This window comes from Artemia sp. Qi Xiang Cuo, chromosome 19 (assembly GCF_049724085.1).
Source record: "Artemia sp. Qi Xiang Cuo chromosome 19, ASM4972408v1, whole genome shotgun sequence".
Taxonomy (NCBI): Eukaryota; Metazoa; Arthropoda; class Branchiopoda; order Anostraca; family Artemiidae; genus Artemia; species Artemia sp. Qi Xiang Cuo.
This window is the reverse complement of record NC_142812.1, coordinates 41,136,735-41,152,526: the sequence shown is the minus strand read 5'-3', so window position 1 is coordinate 41,152,526 and position 15,792 is coordinate 41,136,735. Positions and strand designations below refer to the sequence as shown.

At 35.6% G+C, this 15,792-nt stretch overlaps 1 protein-coding gene across 2 annotated transcripts in view; it reads left to right on the top strand.

The window, feature by feature from the left end:
* LOC148940845 (5'-nucleotidase-like) overlaps positions 1-15,792 on the top strand; it is a 143,751-nt gene that overhangs the window by 42,558 nt on the left and 85,401 nt on the right. The window contains exons 3-4 of one of the 2 annotated variants that reach the window (XM_089104761.1): positions 1,567-1,773; positions 9,283-9,385. In XM_089104761.1, coding sequence (XP_088960887.1) covers positions 1,567-1,773; positions 9,283-9,385 — 310 coding nt within the window. The remainder of the gene's footprint in view (positions 1-1,566; positions 1,774-9,282; positions 9,386-15,792) is intronic. The other variant, XM_089104762.1, reaches the window with a different exon arrangement.

Below are 15,792 nucleotides of genomic sequence, written 5' to 3'. Positions count from 1 at the left end.
TGGATGACCTCTATTCCCTTTTGAATCAAAATGCTTGACCAAATACCTTCCTGGGACATGCTTTAAAAAATGAGTGCATCACATTTACAAAAACATTGAAATTATCAGAAAATGATCGTATACAAGGGAGAAAACCGTGATTGAAAAAAAACACTTAAGGAATTTAAGGATTTCTAAGGTTGTTGATTACAAATCTGAGGCTAAAATTTAAATATTGGAGATCAAATTTGAGATTGACTTAAAAAGCCACAAAAAAGTGTGATCTTTCTCCCCCCCCCCAAAAAAAAAATAACAAAAACTCCATAAAAACATTAGATTGTCATCAAGTTTTATATACCTGATCTCATCTATTTTATAACCGAGAAAAAAGTTGAAAACAAAAGAATATTTCTAGTTTTAGAAATTTGTAGGTTGGATCCTTTGAAACTCAGACCTTAATGAAAGTTTAACCTTTATGAATTATAACAATTCAAATATCAGCTTGTTTATAATATTTGTTGCTCTGCCGTATAACACTCGACTGTTTTAATCAGGATTGCCACCCTGACCTGGAAGAATTTACTAAATCGGAGAGGAAAAATTCACTAGATCGCATCTGTTTTTACTAAATGCTCAAAAAAAATTTGCGCGTGCGGCTATGCCGCACGCGCACCATCAAGCATCGATTTTTACTATAGGAGGATAATTAATACGATTTTCACAATCTTTTTTCCTTTTTTTCTCTTTTCTTTCGTTTTCATTGTATGATTGAAAATTCCGGAAACCTACAAGTTCAGAAATCCTTTTTTTTAGATTTGTACTTACTTTCAATTTCTCTCAGCAGGCTCCTTTCTACTCAATAAAAATTTTCAAACTGAGGAGATTCACCTAATCACCTTGGGTGGTTGGTTTTGTTTTGATTCTAATGCATTCCAAAACATCACTAATACAAGTGTCATTATAGCTTAATTTTTGGTTGGTAAGATTTGATACACAGTAAGCTGATTCCGTCAAACTTTAGACGCCGGAAGTGAAGTGTCTGTTTATTAAAATAGGTGACTGGTTGTCTGTCTCTGAGACAGACAAGCAAAATTGTAAATTGTAAAACAGACAAGCAAAAATTTTAAATTGTCATATGTTTACGATAATTTTGTTCCCTGAACTCATGGAAAATAAAAAAAGGTTTTGTTTACAATAAATCATGACTTTTTGCTAGTTTTAACTAGATTTCAGGAAATTTGCAAGATCCTCTAAATTTGCTAGATTTTTTTTACTAGATCTAGCAAAATCCTACTAACGGTGGCAACCCTGGTTTTAATTCATATCACGTCCATGTTAAAACGCCAAGGGTCAGGGTTGCCGTCCGATGAAAAAAATCACTAGATTTTGATGTTTTTCTTAAATAAACTATTGATTTATGTGTTGATTTGGTGATTTTTTTTGTTTAGGCTATAGAAAAAAAAATCACTAGAAACAGTGATAAGTCACTAGGGCTGGCAACCCTGTTAAGGGTTCCCTTGTTTTCGTATTCTGTTTTATTTGAACTGTAAAATATATTTGCTTATCTAGATTTGTACTATTTAATAGGTGCCGTCTGTTGAAGATATTAAACAAGGCTTTGCTGAGTCAATGAAGTTTTTTGCCGGTGTCAAGGAGAACAATATAGACGTCTTGGCTGCAAATCTCAGGGCATTTGACAGCAGTGGTGGAAACATTTCGTTTGAAGCTTCACAAATCTATGTATTTGATAAAGTAAAAGTGGGTGTCATCGGTTTCGTTAGCGAAGAGGCCAAGGTGATCTCCGTCTACATTTTTTGTTTATGCCAAACTCCTGTTTCTTCATTGTCTTTTCTTTTTGAAGTTTCACTTTGAAGATAGAGGTTTTCATTCTTTTTCAGATTACGGCTCCCTAAAAAAAAATCAGATTTCTCCACGGCTCCCGTAAAGTTTATGTTCCCTGTGCTAGTTTTGGTATGCTATTTTTCTGCTCTCCTAAAGTTTCAATATATCAACAGAAGGGGAAAGTTTTACTATTATTCCGTAGCTGAAATTCATTTGTATCAATCTACCGAAGTGAAGTCTTGAAACTTGATGTATAGAGTTTTGCAGATTAAAAATACACTGAAAATTGGTTGAAAATCACCTAAAAAAAGAGCAATTTTCCTTTTTTTAAGCTAGTTTACATCCTTTTATTATAAAAATTTCAAATAATGTAATAATTCTTACTTGGAGAAAGGACAGATATGATGCTGCAAATTAAATAACGATATGATGCTGTATCTTGTCTGTTTGCTGCGAATTAAAGCTGAACGCTTGTCGTAAAATTGCTTCTTTCAGAGGGGCATGTACCTCAGCTTTTTTCAAAATTGTTCACCTTCTTGAGAAACTAGAAAACCTCCCTTTCTAAAAGCGATTATTCATTTTAACCACTAAAAATTAAAGACGGACACTGTGTTCTTGGAATAATATAAAATATCTTATTTCAACTGTTTGTGAAGGATCCACGTTGACTCTAGGTAGCCTCCATAATACTTAGTTGCAGTGGCTGTCCGTGGTAAAAATTAATTCTGTAAGAGATCGACAAGCAGTTTAAGTAAACTTTATTTTTTTATGTTAGTTTAAAAAAATTAAATACAAATTTAAAATTGGAAAACAATATATTGAATATCGGTTAATGATTGAAATCATTAACATTATTAAAAGAAGGTATTGGCTTATTGTGCACTACACAAATTTTGAAATCTCAGAATAAAATTGAATGTGGCGACCCTTGTTTCTTGTTCAATATTAATTTTCGAGTGCCTCTTACTTTTTATTGCTGCGACAACTGAAAACCAGCTTCGAACAAATAGGACATCGCAAATGGCATCAGTATTCTTTTAGCTTTACGACTAAGCAGTGGATATTCTTGTCTGTTACTACTACCACTGCTAATACTAACAACAACAACTCACTGTAGAACCAAGCCACCCGATGCCAACACAGCTAGACACGCCCCTACTCCATCCCATCTATTTAAACCTCCCTCTTTACACCCTCAAAAATAGTTCTTATATCACTTAAATCCTTCCTTAAGAGCTCCTCACACCCAAACTAGGGAAAACCTGCTGTTCGTTTGCCCTTGATGTTTGGTCGAAAGGCACGATCTTTGGCAATATGTGATCCTTCTTCGGCACTCGTGTTCTAGTTGCCTCAACTAATCTGCCAATATAGCCCTAGAAAGTGAAATAAAACCACATTTTTTGTAATGCTTACTTCTTAAGATACGGTGAGTCAGAAGCATAACGAAAACGAACCGTAGACAATTCTTCTGGAAGACATCTTGTTAAAAGACGCGCCCATGTTTCAGAATCATAATTGACCGCTGTCATCACTGTAGCTTCCAATATTCTAATTTTGGTTGGCCGACTTATCTTCCCATTCTTCTCAACTTTTTCAACTGTTAAAAGCCCCCTGAGCTTTGGCTATTCTATTTTTAATATCTTCACTGCACCCGCCATCTTTACCAACAATACTACCTAGGTATGTGAAGCTATCCAGTTAATCGATTGTCTCGATATCCAACCTCACCTCTTTACCTTCAAGTATTTCCAATATTTTTCTTCTTTCACATATATCCCAAAATCAGAAAGCTTTGTTCAACGAAATTTTGTCCTCAGTTTGTTATCGCAAAATTTCACTTTATTATTCATTTGATTATTATTGTTTCGTAATAAAATGCTGCGGTAAATTTTTACCAAATCTATTGACTTACAAATAAATTGAATATACCATTCGATGCCTTTTTTTAAGCTGATTATGAATATGATAGTCATTACTGTCGGAAATGAATTTTAGCCCCCCCCCCCGTATATATGTCAATTTAGGATAAATATTTGCACAGTTGGGGGTGTGGTTAGGTTAGGGCAGGGGAGGGGGGCTAAAATTCATGTCCAAAAAATGATTATTATATTCGTAATCAGCACAGAAAAAGGCATCGAATGGTATATTCACTTTAGTTGTTACTCAATAATATGATTTGGTAAAAATTTACCAATGCTGCTTCATTTCATTATTTTTATGTATGTATTTATTAAAATGCTTTATTTTATAAAATCGTCGCGAAATGGTTTTGAGGCTAATAAGGGTGAATAAACAACATGAAGAAAATAAAAGAAAGTGGACCATTTGATTTTCCAGATTCCCCGATCAATTAGCATATAGAAAGGCTGATAGTCATCTATGTCAAAATCTGCGATTATAGGGGAATTCTTTCAACTTCAGTCGGTGATGTTATGGTTACTGCTCATATTGACCTGTTATTTGCTTTGAAAATGTAAAGTAAAGGAACTCTTGCCTCTTTTTTGTGCATATCTTCTATCTTTTTTCGTTAATTTATTTCTTTCTATTTTTACTTATTATTTTATGCTTTTTTTGGTATTTTGGTTTTTGAGATGGTTTACAAAATTAGTTTTTTTGTAGGGTCTAGATCCGTAAGTAAAGCTTTACCTCCAAAAATTAGTGTATATTTACTTTCCCCTTTTATGTATTTTATGTTGGAAATTTTATTTCATTATTTTGTTTTTTATACTTACTAAGAAAAACTTGTGCAAGGACAGTCAAATATGAATATTTCCTTTAACAGGTTTTCTGACTACATTTCCACTAAGGTATTGGTTCAAGGGAATGGGGAGGTGAATTTATTTTACTTGAGAGCTAAGAATAACAATCAAGTTATTAAAAATAAGAAAAATAAATAAAAAAATGTTCACCAAATGAAACCAATATGAGAAGAATCATCCCTCTCCCTAAACACTTTTCAGCCTTGGAGATATTCAAGATTGTTGGGAGGCTAGTTGGACTGATACTTAGTCCTGGGGCTCTGACAAGGCTAAACTGAACTATTTTAATATCGTTTACAACGTATATAAGATGAAACTTGTTTCCACAACACTTTTCACAAGGACAAAGCCCCAAATATCGTTGTCTGCTCTAGGTCATATATCCTTTACATCTGAGTACCCCTCTTCTAGTGTGTGTACATTGCTTGGTCAACCCTAGCCTACTACGTCTCAAGAAGCTAGGTTTTAACTCGTCAAAAGATATAATCTTAAGTCGAAATCTGAAAAATTTCCCGCCGATCATTTGAAACCATTTATCAGTGATTCCGTCCAGGTGGACCAAGGAGGAAGGGACTGGTGCAAATTAAAATTTGCAGAGCTTACACCGCTGTGTTGGTACAAAGTATGTTTTATAAGCTGACAGTGGAACTAAGCTATTGTTTAATTTCTTGGGAATTTGTAAAGATTTTCATAATAATTTATGGAGAGACTGAGGAGAAGGCAAAGCAAATAGAGCATTTTTATAAAAGTATACAAATTTTCTGAAGTTTGTCAAGATAATATTTAAACAACACAATAAGACTGATAACAATAAAGCAGCACAAAGTAAATAGTTACACCTGTTAATAAAAAAAAATCTAGATTAATGAGTGTCCCTGTATTAGTTTTAAACGTCACATTTGTGCTGCAGAAAGGAAAATGGAAGTTTGATCAGCACTAATTTATTTCCAAATATTATCTACTGCTATTGTATGCTTGAATTATTTGTCTCATTCAGCAGAAAGATGTAAAAACTAACCGCTGGAGGCACTGACCAAAAATGTAACACTGAGGAGGTACTGACCATATATATATATATATATATATATATATATATATATATATATATATATATATATATATATATATATATATATATATATATATATATATATATATATATATATATATATATATATATATATATATATATATATATATATATATATATATATATATATATATTGAAAAACTTCAATGATGTTCGCTTATCATACATCAGACGGTCGGTTCTGCAATTGGGCTCATTGCTAATGACCTTGTTTGTTGCTTTCATCGTCTAAAACAGAAATAAAACATTATTCTTATATTCTAGTTTTTGGTGAGAACGCATAGTTTTGCTCTCAAACCTCAAACTCTATACTCGTTACTAAATATGAGGAACTCAAGAAATAGCGTACATGACCGTAAATACAAACATCTTTTGATGACCAAGCAAAGTTACTAATAATATGAATAAAAAAGACTGGTATGGTTATCTAAGAGCAACTGCTAACTGTTTTGTCATTAAATTAAAAAAAAGATAACTTTCCGAAAAAGGAATTTTTCAAAAAAAAGTAAAGTTTATTTTAAACTTAAGATCAGCAGGAATAAAAAAATTCAAAATTAAAACAACCAGAAATTACAAAAATGAAAAAATTTAACCCAAACGAACAGAAATTAAATAAACCATCCTAGCAAACAACCATGCAACAGGTACCATATTGTATACCATATTATTATATACCATATAACCATCAAGGCCTGGCCATCAGTGTTCCCAAAACCAAACACCTTTCCACAAATAGAAATTTGTCAGTCTCCATATACGGACAACAGCTTGAATAGGTAGAAGAATTCAGATACCTTGGGCTACTGATTGATATCAAGAGTAGGGCCTCGTGAAGGATCGAGGCCGGAACAAACAAGGCATGGAGTACCTTTGGCCAACTACGTAAGCCATTATGGTCCAGAAGAGAGATCAGCCTGAAGACCAAATGTCGAGTCTACGTGACGTGTATTCACTCTATCCTGCTGCATGGATGCGAAACCTGGCCGATAAAGGCAGAAGAAGAACGCTGACTCGACATATTGGACCGGAAGTGCCTGTGAGCCATTTACAACCTCAAACTAAGTCAAAGGATAAGCAACGAGCAACTAATTCAAGTGTGCAATCAGAAGCATCCATTGTCCGCTATCGTCAAGAGCAGAATGCTCAGATGGTTTCGGCATGTTATGCGGCACCCAAGTGAGTGCATGACCCGTCAGTCCCTTGAATTTAAGCCCCTCTCCCACAGGAAGAAACGCCAAGGTGGCCAAACTAAATCTTCACATAATCTTCGCAAGACGTCGAGCCTTTGGGAGGTTTCAGGAAGTACGGACGCAATTGGGATAAATCGTGACAGGAAATCATCCACCCCCAATGAAAAGACCGACATCAGTGGCAGAAAATGATCCATCATATCCTTGGTGCCAAGTTGGGCTGAACAGCCTGTGCCTCGCCACAAGTAACATATAAATGAAACAATAAATCTTAGAACGAGCAGAAGTTAAATTGAACACACAAATCTAAGCTTAAAAAAAAAATAGAACCCAAAACGAACAGAAATTAAATAAACAATCATGACAAACAAACATACAACAGGTACCATATAAATTAATAAATGAATCTTAAACCGAGGAAAACTTAAATTGAATGTGCAAATCAAGCTTAAGACGAACGAAAATCACTCTAAACAAGAGTTTGGCTATTGCCCCCTTCCCTAACAGTAAAATATAAAGCATATTGCGTCATTGGTGCTTTTTCCGTGAAAGTTCCTCAGTATCATATCTTGAGCTTTCAAGTTATGCACTAAGTTTTCAATTTCTTTAGAATTAACAATGTCTAGTTGATCATCTGACTTGATACAAAAATCTTTGAAAACTTCCCAGCACATAGCAGATGTTCCCTCGAGGACTAGATCATGAGCAGATTCGTTCTGAGCAACTTGAAGGGAATGATGACATTCACCAATTGTACCATTATTAATACGATCAGTAATTATATAATTCTTTTGCATCAAGAGCTACCCAACTAGCAGTGACATGACAGAGTTTTTCTATTCTGATAAGTCACGGAGATCAGTCACAATGAATGGATTCGCGCTTGTGCGATGCTTATCTAAGCTAAAACTTGGGTTACTTCCCTTCCCAGCTAGCAATAAAAAAGAAGGGTTCCAAAAAGGATTTCTCAGTCACCTTGCTATTGATACCTTGCTTCGATATTGCTTTGTCATAAATATGCCTTGCTTTGACAAATATTTAAAAGGACGTTATTCTAAATATACTATAGATTACATTTTTTTTGTCGACTTTTGGGAATTACAGTTGAATAGCAAAAAATGAAAAAAAACCTTGAAAAGAGAATAATGAGCATTATTGAATTTATTTTGATTTCAGCTTTTATTGGGAAATTTTGAAGTGATTTTATTTTTATTAAGTTTTAGACAGCTATTGTCAATTTAGATTTAGTTTCTAGGGAATTAGAGAAAACGGGGATATTACACCCACTTATTGACTATATAACGCTGTTTCAAATGAATAATATAATATGACAAGATTATTATATTTACAATGGTATTTGGAACCTAATTTGAGTCAACCGGAACTCAAATACCTTTGTTTCTCACTATTAGTTTTATTTTCTGTAAGTTTGTCTTCATTTTTCTACGTTTGCTAGAGAAGGGAGAGTTCAAAATCAGGAAAAAACATAAAGGCTGCCTATTAAAAATATTGTGATGTGACTCAAAAGTTGACATTATTTATTGGCTTGAATTTCACAAGGAAGAAAAATCAGGTAAAATTCATCTTTAAAATCTTCTCACTCAGGGGCTTAATTTTCCAAGAGGCAAGGGGGACAACTGCCCCTCCCAGATTCTTGTTTCCCCCACCCCGACCACAGTTTACAGTTTACTAAATTCCAGCTGAAATTTAGTTTCTTCAAAAGTCTCGTCATGACTAAGATAAGCCTGCATAATTTACGCATCCACAGAAACGGGTCAGTTTTCCATAGTATATTTTTATCTTTATGGCAATATTTTGCTCTTTTTTCAGTTTTCATTGTGATTTTCACTCGATTTGGGAAAATCGACTCCAGCTTTGCCCCCCCCCCCCCACAGGATTTTGAAAAAAATACGTCACTATTCTCACTGATTTATAGTTTCACGCAGAAAGTTCTAAAACAAATTGTGTTTCAAAAGGGGGGATTATTTGTCTCTTAAGCAAGGAATTGTGATTGGATTGTGAAGACATGGCACAGATTGTGGCACAAATATTGCTCAGAAATTAAGCCTATTTTTGACCATGGAAGCTTAGGCTTGTAATCTGTCTTTTTCCTTCGGTAAAATAATCTAGAGTAACCTAAAAAAAATAAGCGAGAAGGGTGAAAAGGTGTTGTCGAATGAAATGTCCTAGGAAAGTTCAACGCCGGGGTCTGTAAGTTTCTTCCATGACCATGCAATTTTCATTTTACTGTCAGTCAAGAACTCCTTTATCTTTGAGCTAAAAACAGAAGATTTTGTTTAAATATAATAATTATGTAATTTATAGATACATAAGAACATAACTTATACTTTTCACTGGATGTATTTTCGAACTATCACGTTCTTGATTAAAAATATGCCTGATCAAAAATATTTTTCTCCAGAATTTTCTTCCCGGAAGCTCCATTGTGGAAGACCCATCTGATGCAATTTTACGAGAAATAACAGCTTTACAGAGCCAGGGTGTATACATCATTATAGTTGCTGGTGAGTAAAGATTTTGTATCTTAATGTAGCTATGGAACCCTTGTTTTTATGGATGGACATGATTTCCTCTAACACGCGTTCAACATTCACAGCATGTAGTAGGACATCAGATAGGTACTCTGCTTGGTAATATGGGGCACAGGGTTCAATTGGCCAGACTGGGCAACTACCTGTCCCCTGCTACTGAAACGTTGTTTCAACGTCCTATACGATATTACACAAAGAGTGTGTTCTTGACTTAATTCTAAGTTGTTCAAAGTAATGTTACAATAGGGCGTTTTTTCACTCATCAATGTGCTAAGATCTTACATCTTTTGTCAGAAAACGCTTAAAAGTGAAATCTTTCAACAAAGATCTTATATCTTTTTTCGTTTTTGTGCAAACGTCTTTCATCATTCTGCTCTGATCAGCGGTCTGAGAACAATGATGAGTAGATCATCAAAGTTCTCTCATCATTGTTCTATATGGCAAAACAGTGGCGGTCTTCCCACTTTTTGTTAACATCAGTGAGCTGTAAGATCTTAGAAAAAAGATGAGTTAAAAAACGATCATCTTTGCAGAAAGATGTAAGATCTTAGTGCTAAAAAAAAACGGGCCTAATGCAGACTTGGTTGGGACTGGTAGGTTATTTTCAGCTGACCAATCATGAAATATTTACCTTTTAACTGTCAAGTAGTATGCGTTAAGCTGAAGCATTGTGACACAATTTAGAGTTAAGGCCCCTTGAACGATAAGAGTTACGCAAACGGGTGAATGCTGACCAACTCCAAAGAATATGGCTCAGTACGCGACTTTAGCTTTCTCACATGGTGTTGATAAACTATATGAAACTTTTGTAAAGGTTTCACAGTTTCTCCTCTAAATTTTATAAATTACTTTTCGGAACTCAGAAAGTAATTAAACTCTGTTTAAGTGTTAGGATAAAAACAACAAAATTAACACGCAGAAGAAGAGAACTGAGGCAAAGTTTTCAGATGGAAAAATGCAGTATTTTTAGACTGAACAATAACATTTTTTTTTTTTGTCAAAGATAAGTCTGCTAAATGTACACAATCAAACTGTTTATGAAAAATGAACGGTAAGTAAGGAGCAACACTCTTTAATATAAACTGAAACTTAGAAAGAAAGATGTTTAGTGACACTTTTCAAACAGTTCATGATAAGAATTGTTAAAACTCGGCTCAATAATAGCTTAAACTCTAAAAGACCAAATTTTGATATCAATAAGATGCATTAAAAGAATCATATTATTATGCTGATTCCAAATATATAAGATTCCTCAAGCGTACCCCATCAAAAGTTACGAGCCTAAGAAAATACCTGATTTTGAAATGAGGGGGGGGGGCTCTAAAAGTCAAGAATTATTAATAAAATTCACACCATAATATTCAACATATCAGAAAACCCTATAGTAGACGTTTCAAGCTCCTATATACAAAAATGTCGAATTTTGCATTTTTGCCAGAAGCAAGATCACGGATGCGTGTTTATCGAACCAGTGATCCTAGAAGATCTGAAAAAGACTCATCTTATCGGAAATAAAACGTTCTAGTGACCTTTCTAAAGGACTAAAATATACGAAGGCGGCTAGACTCCCTCCCATGCCCCTTTTTTTCTAAATTATCCTCATAAAAACTTTGATGTAGCCATTTTGTTTGGCATAGTTGAAAATCCCAATAAATAAGACTTTGAGGATGAATTTACCCCACAACCCCCAGGGGAAGGGCTGCAAGCTATGAGCTTTGCCCATTGTTTACATAGGGGAGAGTTGGGTACGTTGGAACGCAGGGCCGTTGAGACACGTGTACTTTTGACAGAAAACTTCAAGCTAAAAATCTGCCCCTACTCATACCTCAAGTGCCATCTCTTGGACTATCTCTGGGTGTAGTATAGTGGTCGCATATGCAACTTTCTATCACAAAATTTAGGTAAGAATTTTTTATGTGGTTTTTGAAAAAAATTTTTGCTTTGCGAAATTCTACGGTTATCATAGGTAAGCAGCTTACTTTTAGCCCATTAGATAGAGAAATTTATGAGCTTTTCGATGATATAAATTTTGTACTGTTCTTCTGCCATCTAGTGGCTGATGTAATTTTTTTCATAAGTTCGTACTGTTAGGGTACTCTGGGACGCGTGTTCCGGGGTACACTGGGACAGGTTCATTTTATTTTGTACCAGGGTACCCTTGATTGCTTTAGCCTAAAGAACTTTCAAGAGTATGCTTCTTGTCTTATGTTGACTTCTTTCTTTGGTTTTTCTACTCTCAATGGGCCTTGTGTTATTAGGTAGCTACAAAAATCCTAAAAAAAACCTCCAAAAAATAAAATATTTTACAATCCAGGCCAATCGAATCCCCCTCAACACATAAAATAAACTCCACTGGTTTAAAATAAATTCCAACAATTTATTAAAAAAATTACTTCAAATCTATAATCTATAATCTAAACATTCATAAAAATCCTATACTATTTCTACATTCCCTAAACATTTACTCAATTTTTTTTTCATAAAATAAACTCCACTAATTCAAATTTAAGTCTTAAAATCTAAAACCTACAATCTAAGTCTCAAATACTTCAAATCTAAACTGTATAATTTTTTTCTTTATATCATACAAAATCATATATTATTTCTATATTCCATAAAACTATATTAAATCAGATGTTCCATACATTCTAATTATTCAATGAAATTTAAATCTTACCTAATATATAAACTTAGAAGAACTTAAACTTAGTATATAAACTAAAAACTCTTTCTTTCGTTTTAGAATGCCAAAAACGAGGAAAGCTGATCCGTCGCTTTACTCCTGGAATGAGGAGGACATGAAGAAAGCAGTACATGTTCACCTTTATGGGATGCCACTTCGAGCAGCTGCTGAAGTTTACAATGTAAAGCGGTCCACTCTTAGCAGATATGCCACTGCGCTTCGTTACAGAACGGATGAAGAAAAAGAAGAGTTTAGTTACACTCCCGCCTATGAAAACAGGCGACTATTTACGATTGACCAGGAGCTTCTACTTGAGGAGTACATCCTTCAAGCAGCCCGAATGCACTATGGTCTCTCCAGGAAGAGAACCAGAGAGCTGGCTTGGCTTATTGTGAAACGAAACGGACTTGCATATCTGTCAAGCTGGGACAAAGAAAAGTCTGCAGGCAAAGACTGGATGTATGGCTTTCTTAGAAAGCATCCTTCAATTTTCCTTAGAAGGCCGGAACCTAGAAGTATCCAGAGAAATCTCGGTTTCAGTCGTGTTGCTGTTGACACCTTTTACAGAAATCTCGGAGAGTTGTATTCAAAATACAAGTTCCCTGCTAGCTGGATCTTCAACCTCGATGAGACTGGGCTCACGAATGTCCAGACCAAGTGTCAAAGAGTGCTGAGCCCGAAGGGAGTAAAGAAGCTTGCTGCAACGACTTCCCAAGAGAGAGGAAAGCTGGTGACCATGGTGGGCACTATAAATACCATGGGTGGATTTATTCTAGCCTTTCTGATTTTCCCAAAAGCACGTTTTTTAGAAAGGCTTCTTGATGGAGCCCCCCCACAGACTGCTGGAATAGCAAGTGGCAAGCCTGGAAATGCTTGGATTACAAAGGACCTGTTTTTGCTGTATTTAGTGCAGTTTGTATCGCATTTTCACCCATCTCCTGAGAATCCTGTCTTGATTCTGATGGACAATCATGAAAGTTACACCAGTTACGATGCAATTTCGTTGGCGAAAGAAAATGGAGCACGTTTATTTGCGTTCCCACCACATACATCATCAAGGTTGCGGCTTCTTGACGGTTCAACTTATGGACCTTTAAAAAATTACTGGTTACAAGGAACAGCGAACTGGTTGATACTTAATCCCGGTTAAGCAGTGACGGAATATGAGATCGATGAACGACTTGGGGCTGCTTTTCCTAAGGCCTTCTCTCAGACTAATATCACTAGCGGATTCTCAAAGCCAGGAATTTCCCCGCTGAATACTGGAGTGTGGCAGGAGTCTGACTTTCTTCCTGCTTTGCGACGAGAAGATACTACTAAGCCGGGAAATCAGTCTACCACTATTGACAAAAATTTACCAGATCCACAGGAGCTTCGGTTGAGTCAGAGTCCCAGTACTACGACCCATTCAACCTCATTTTTTGTGCCAGAAGATATTATACCCCTGCTAAGAAGGGAAGCTACAAACAGAAAGACAGGCAGGAAGCCTGGAGTATCCAAGATATTGACTTCTACACCGGTGAAAGACTCGATTTAAGCTGCAGAAAACAAAAAGAAGGCAAAAAAAGAGAAGAAGGATCTCAAGAAAAGCGAGAAAGCGCCTCCTGCCAAAAAGCCGAAGATTCAGAAGAAAACTACAAAGAGATTGCTGACGTTCAGTGATAAAAGTGGAGATGAAGCAGGGCCAGGGGACTTTGAGTGTGACGACAATTCTGACGACTCGTTCTACTCTGAAGATTTTTGATTGGCGGAAGAGGAGTGTGTGACTCCCAGTTACTGTTCCGGTGACTGTGTTCTAGTCGAGTACAAGGGGAAAAAGGGATCGAAATTCTACACTAGTGAAGTGCGTCAGGCCGAGCCAGACGGCTAAACTGTCAATTTTTGAAACGAAACGTTCCAGCCTGGAAGTTTACGTTTCCGAAAGAGCGCGATGAAGTGTTTGTCGATAGTTCAGAAGTAGTGATGAAATTGCCAGTTCTAATGGTCTCGGACGGAACTAAACGCATTGCCAAGATGATCAGCTTTGATGCAGACCTGACCCACTACTCTGTTGAATATTTTTTTTTAATAAGTCAATTGTATTTTTACAGTTTTATACCAAAAAATATACGAAGTTTTAACTGATTTATCATGGTGTCCCAAAGTACCCACCACCCTGACCCATAGTACCCGCACAAGTGGTACTCTGGGATAAAACGGGACCCTCTGAAAAATAAGTCTTACTAATTTTACTGCGTGCAATAAAAATCTGAGAAAAATCCCAGTAAAAGCCAAATGATTTTGCCACAGTTTGATGTTTAATGCAAGAAAATCAGACTGTATATTTAGGAGATATTGAGCTTCAAGTTGAACTTGTCGCAGGGTTCCCCACTCTCCCCTATAGTATAGGCTATCGGAAAGTATACATATATTTTTCGGAGGAGGGCGGCTTTTCTAGTTGAAGTGGGGAGGGTTACGTGTTACTAACTTTCCATGGAGGAATTTTCTATGAGGAAAGGAAATTTTTCATGGAGGGGGAGTTGGATTTCTTGGTGTTATTAAAAAACAGTCAGAAATTAAATTTAAAACAACAAGTTTTTAACTGAAAGTAAGGAGCAACATTAAAACTTAAAACGAACAGAAATTATTACGTATCTGAGGGGGGGGGGTTGCCACCTCCTCAACATCTCGGTGTTTACGCTAAAGTTTTTTTTTAGGATATTTAAAAAGCTTATTGTTCCAATTTGTGTTTATTCCAATTTTGCCCTTGTGTTTCAGGAGTCGTTCTCAAATAATTGGAACCAAATTTAAACCATATCTTTCAAACAGTTCGTGATAACGAACCAAAAAATTTTTATATTAGTAGATAAATTAAAAGAATTGGCCTATTTTGGTGATTCCAAAAATATAAAATTCATTATATTTAGAGTTACCCATCAAAAGCTAAGAGCCTGAGAAAATTTGCCTGATTTAAAAAAAGGGGTAAACAATCCTTAAAAGCCAAAGAATCTTAATGAAAATCAGACCATCAGATTCAGTGTAACCGAAAACCCTACTGTAGCAGTTTCAAGCTCCCATGTGCAAAAATGTGGAATTTTGTATTTTTTGCCAGAACAAAGATCACTGATCGTCATTTTTGGACATCCATCTAGGGTCAAAGGAAAAGCAGATTAACCCCGAATGGGCTGGGAGGAGGTCGTAAGAAAGGATTGCGTGTTTATTTGTTGTTTTTTTTATTATTATTATTGTTTTTTGTTAGTTTGGTTTCCCCAGGGGTGATCGCATCAAACCAATAGTCCTAGAGTATTGGGAAAGGGCTCATTCGGAGGGACATCAAAAGTTATGATGCTTTTTTAAGGGACCAAAAATATTGGAGGGCCACTAGCCCCTCTCCAATCTTCCTTTTTTCCTAAGGTCGTCTGATCAAAATTTGAGATAACCATTTTGCTCAGTATAGTTGAAAAGCCCAGTAGGTATGTCTTTGGGAATAACATAACCTCCACAGTCCTTGGGGAAAGATCTGAAAGTCATGAAATTTTCCCATTTTTTACATATAGTATTTGTTATTATTTTTTTGTGGGGGGGAGAGGGGTGAGTTTTCTGCTAGAGTGATTTTCCGTGGAGGTAATTTCTGTGGGGAGGAAGGTTTCTGGGGGTGAACTTTCCAGAGTAAATTTTACCCTGGAGTTTTCAGAATTCCTAATCGAATTATTTCATC